At 49.7% G+C, this 2,559-nt stretch overlaps 1 protein-coding gene across 1 annotated transcript; it reads right to left on the bottom strand.

Moving 5' to 3' along the window:
• Positions 1-286: 286 nt before the first annotated feature.
• On the bottom strand, positions 287-1,588 carry LOC131899771 (melanoma-associated antigen 10-like). Its single transcript, XM_059251232.1, has one exon. It carries the CDS (start codon positions 1,582-1,584, stop codon positions 646-648), a length of 939 nt encoding a protein of 312 aa, XP_059107215.1. The 5' UTR covers positions 1,585-1,588; the 3' UTR covers positions 287-645.
• Between the last annotated feature and the right edge of the window lie 971 nt (positions 1,589-2,559).

The following is a 2,559-nucleotide window of genomic DNA, read 5'->3' as shown; positions in this document are numbered from 1 at the left end:
CCTGACAAGGTTGTTGCTGTTGAACTTGACCTTTTCATAAAAATGGGTAGATCAGCCTTTTCTTACATCTCGCTGCTAACACAGGTCCTTTCACAGAGCAGGTGCTCACCCTGTGAAGGTTTGGGGAAGAGATTGCATTCACCTTACTTTAGGTTTCATTTTCACTAGTTAACCAAAATAGGAGACTAAAACTAGTAAGACAATCAAGAATAATTTTATTTCATTTTTTTCATGAAAATGACAAGTTCTTTCCCATTGCCTGGGTAATTCCAATTAGAATGCCACAGTATCTTGAGACATATCACAAATAAGATATGTCATTCTCAACTGTTTACAAAATGATAAAATTCTCCTAAAGTGGATCAACAACAATAGGTCCATTACAAATTACATTTATAAACTGAAAACATCTCCAGCTAATGAACCTTGCAGTAAAAGTATCAACATTTTGAAATACCAAGAATGCCCAAGTCACCCAGTGAGAACAGGAAGAAAATGGTTCACACCCTCCTCCCACCAGCACTCCAATGAGGGTACACTCCTTAGATCTCTGACTCTGCCTGACCTGATGTTGGCTGAAAACTGCCAGTGAACTAGAATGTGTGGTGGTCAGGGCAGTGGTATTATTTGTTGGGCAACTCTGGCCTACATTCTCTCTATCTCATCTCTCAAGGCCTCTGCATGACTGAAGGGGTAGGATCTGGGATCCTGCTTAACAACGCTGGCAAAAAACCTCAGAACTTTCATCTTGGTGGTTTCAGCATGAGCCCTTGGGCCCCACAAGAACTCATGACTTGGAGGATCGCTGTCTGGCACCTGCCTGTACTCCAGGTACCCTTCCTGCACAAAATGCTCAGTGATGAGTCTCCTTGGCTCCTTGTATATGAAATGCTCCCTCCCGGCATAGAGCCCCATGTTACTCAATATACGCCACAACACCTCCTCACTGACACAGTTGTCCTTTATGAAGATGATGCACAGCATGACTATTACCAGGCCTGTTTTGGGTATGCCTGGGAAACCGTGCTGCATCCCATCATAGGTGATCCCTAGAGCATGGACAAGAGAGTAGGAGTGGATACGGGGGTTCCTTTCTATTATGTCAAGGCCAAACATCAGTCTCAGGCAGTCAGAGGCCTTAGTAAAGATCACAGGGTACTGTGCCTCATAATCTCTGACGACCATATGCAGAATTTCTGCCCTAGTTGTCAGTTGCTTCCTCCTGTACTTGAGGAGCAGGAAGAGAACCAAATCAACTACCTTTCTATTGAGTGCATCCTGCGGGGGGGTGGGGGGGGAACGGGACTCGGGGTGAGCCACTTCGTTAGCTTGGTTGAGAGAGGCCTCAGCAGATGGTGCCCCTGCAATGGAGCCCATGGCAGTGGGAGGAGAGGAAGCTCTCTGAGCACTCTGGAGAGAACTGAGCGTTCTTCCAACAGACGCAGCCCCTGAGGTGGTGGCATTGGCCTCTGCCTCCCCCACCTCAGCTATGGGGACCTGGGCACCCTCCAGGCCCCTTGCCTTCCCATGGGACCGAGTGCTGTCAGGAAAATTGAAGCTCTGGCTGTTCTCAGTAGGATCCATGCTGAGTGTCCTTAGGAACACAGGCAGGATGCTGTGCAGATCACACACAGAGATGAAGACTCACAGGCCTGGGGGAGACAGAGAAAGGGTGAGTGGACTCTGACAGCTATTCTTGGGCATAGCTCTCAAAAAGCGCCTGTCAGAGGATTTTGCCTGGGGAGTGTTCTGTGGCCAAAGGACTCTGGTAGTGCATGTGCCACTGAGAGGCTCAAAGAAGGAGAGGTCAGGCTCCCCGGGTGTATGCCTCTTCTTGTGTGAGGTAAAGTCTCAGAACAAGTTTCTGTGTCTCTGAGAGGTTCCAGAAGACAGTGAGGGCACCTCACACCTCCTGGCACCTGTTCAGGAGGCACTGAAAGAGCTAGCTCAGTTCAGTGTGGTTCATTTGGGCTAGAACAGTACAGCAGCCCAATTCTCACCTCGATGAAGGGCTAGTTCGAAGAGCTTCCCTGGGATCCCTGGGTCCAAGGTGTCTTTAAGGCAGGAGACTATTTCTGTGAGAAAGAAAAAATAGGAGAGGGGAAGGAATCCACCCAAAGTGTCTCCGTTTTCCCACAGCCCTCAGGAAGGCAGGTAGGTAGCCAGGTCTCTGCTTTTGGCTGATGGGACTCTCTCAACTCTCACCAGGAATCCTCACAGACCCCAGCCTCTTTCTGATGACCCAGGTCAAGGTGCTCTTAGCAGGCCCTTCAGTTCCCTTAGACTACTGCCTGGAATCAGGGCAGGGGACTCAGCCCTGCAGCCCTGCCCTGGAACATTTGTGAGACAGTGCTTCAGGGAAGTCTTTTGTGGGGCAGCTGTCTTGTGCTCTGGAATGGAGTCTCCTTCACTCACCCCCTGGGATCCTTTCCTGGAACTTCCCAGGTGCCTACTTAACCAAGAACTGTGCTCAAAGTCTCCCACTCTGGTGAAGTTCCACACCTGGCAGTCCTGTAACCTCTCAGCAGACAGGAGACAGTGGCACACCCAATCAACCCC

This window comes from Peromyscus eremicus, chromosome X (assembly GCF_949786415.1).
Source record: "Peromyscus eremicus chromosome X, PerEre_H2_v1, whole genome shotgun sequence".
Taxonomy (NCBI): domain Eukaryota; kingdom Metazoa; phylum Chordata; class Mammalia; order Rodentia; family Cricetidae; genus Peromyscus; species Peromyscus eremicus.
This window is presented reverse-complemented; position numbering and strand designations above follow the sequence as displayed.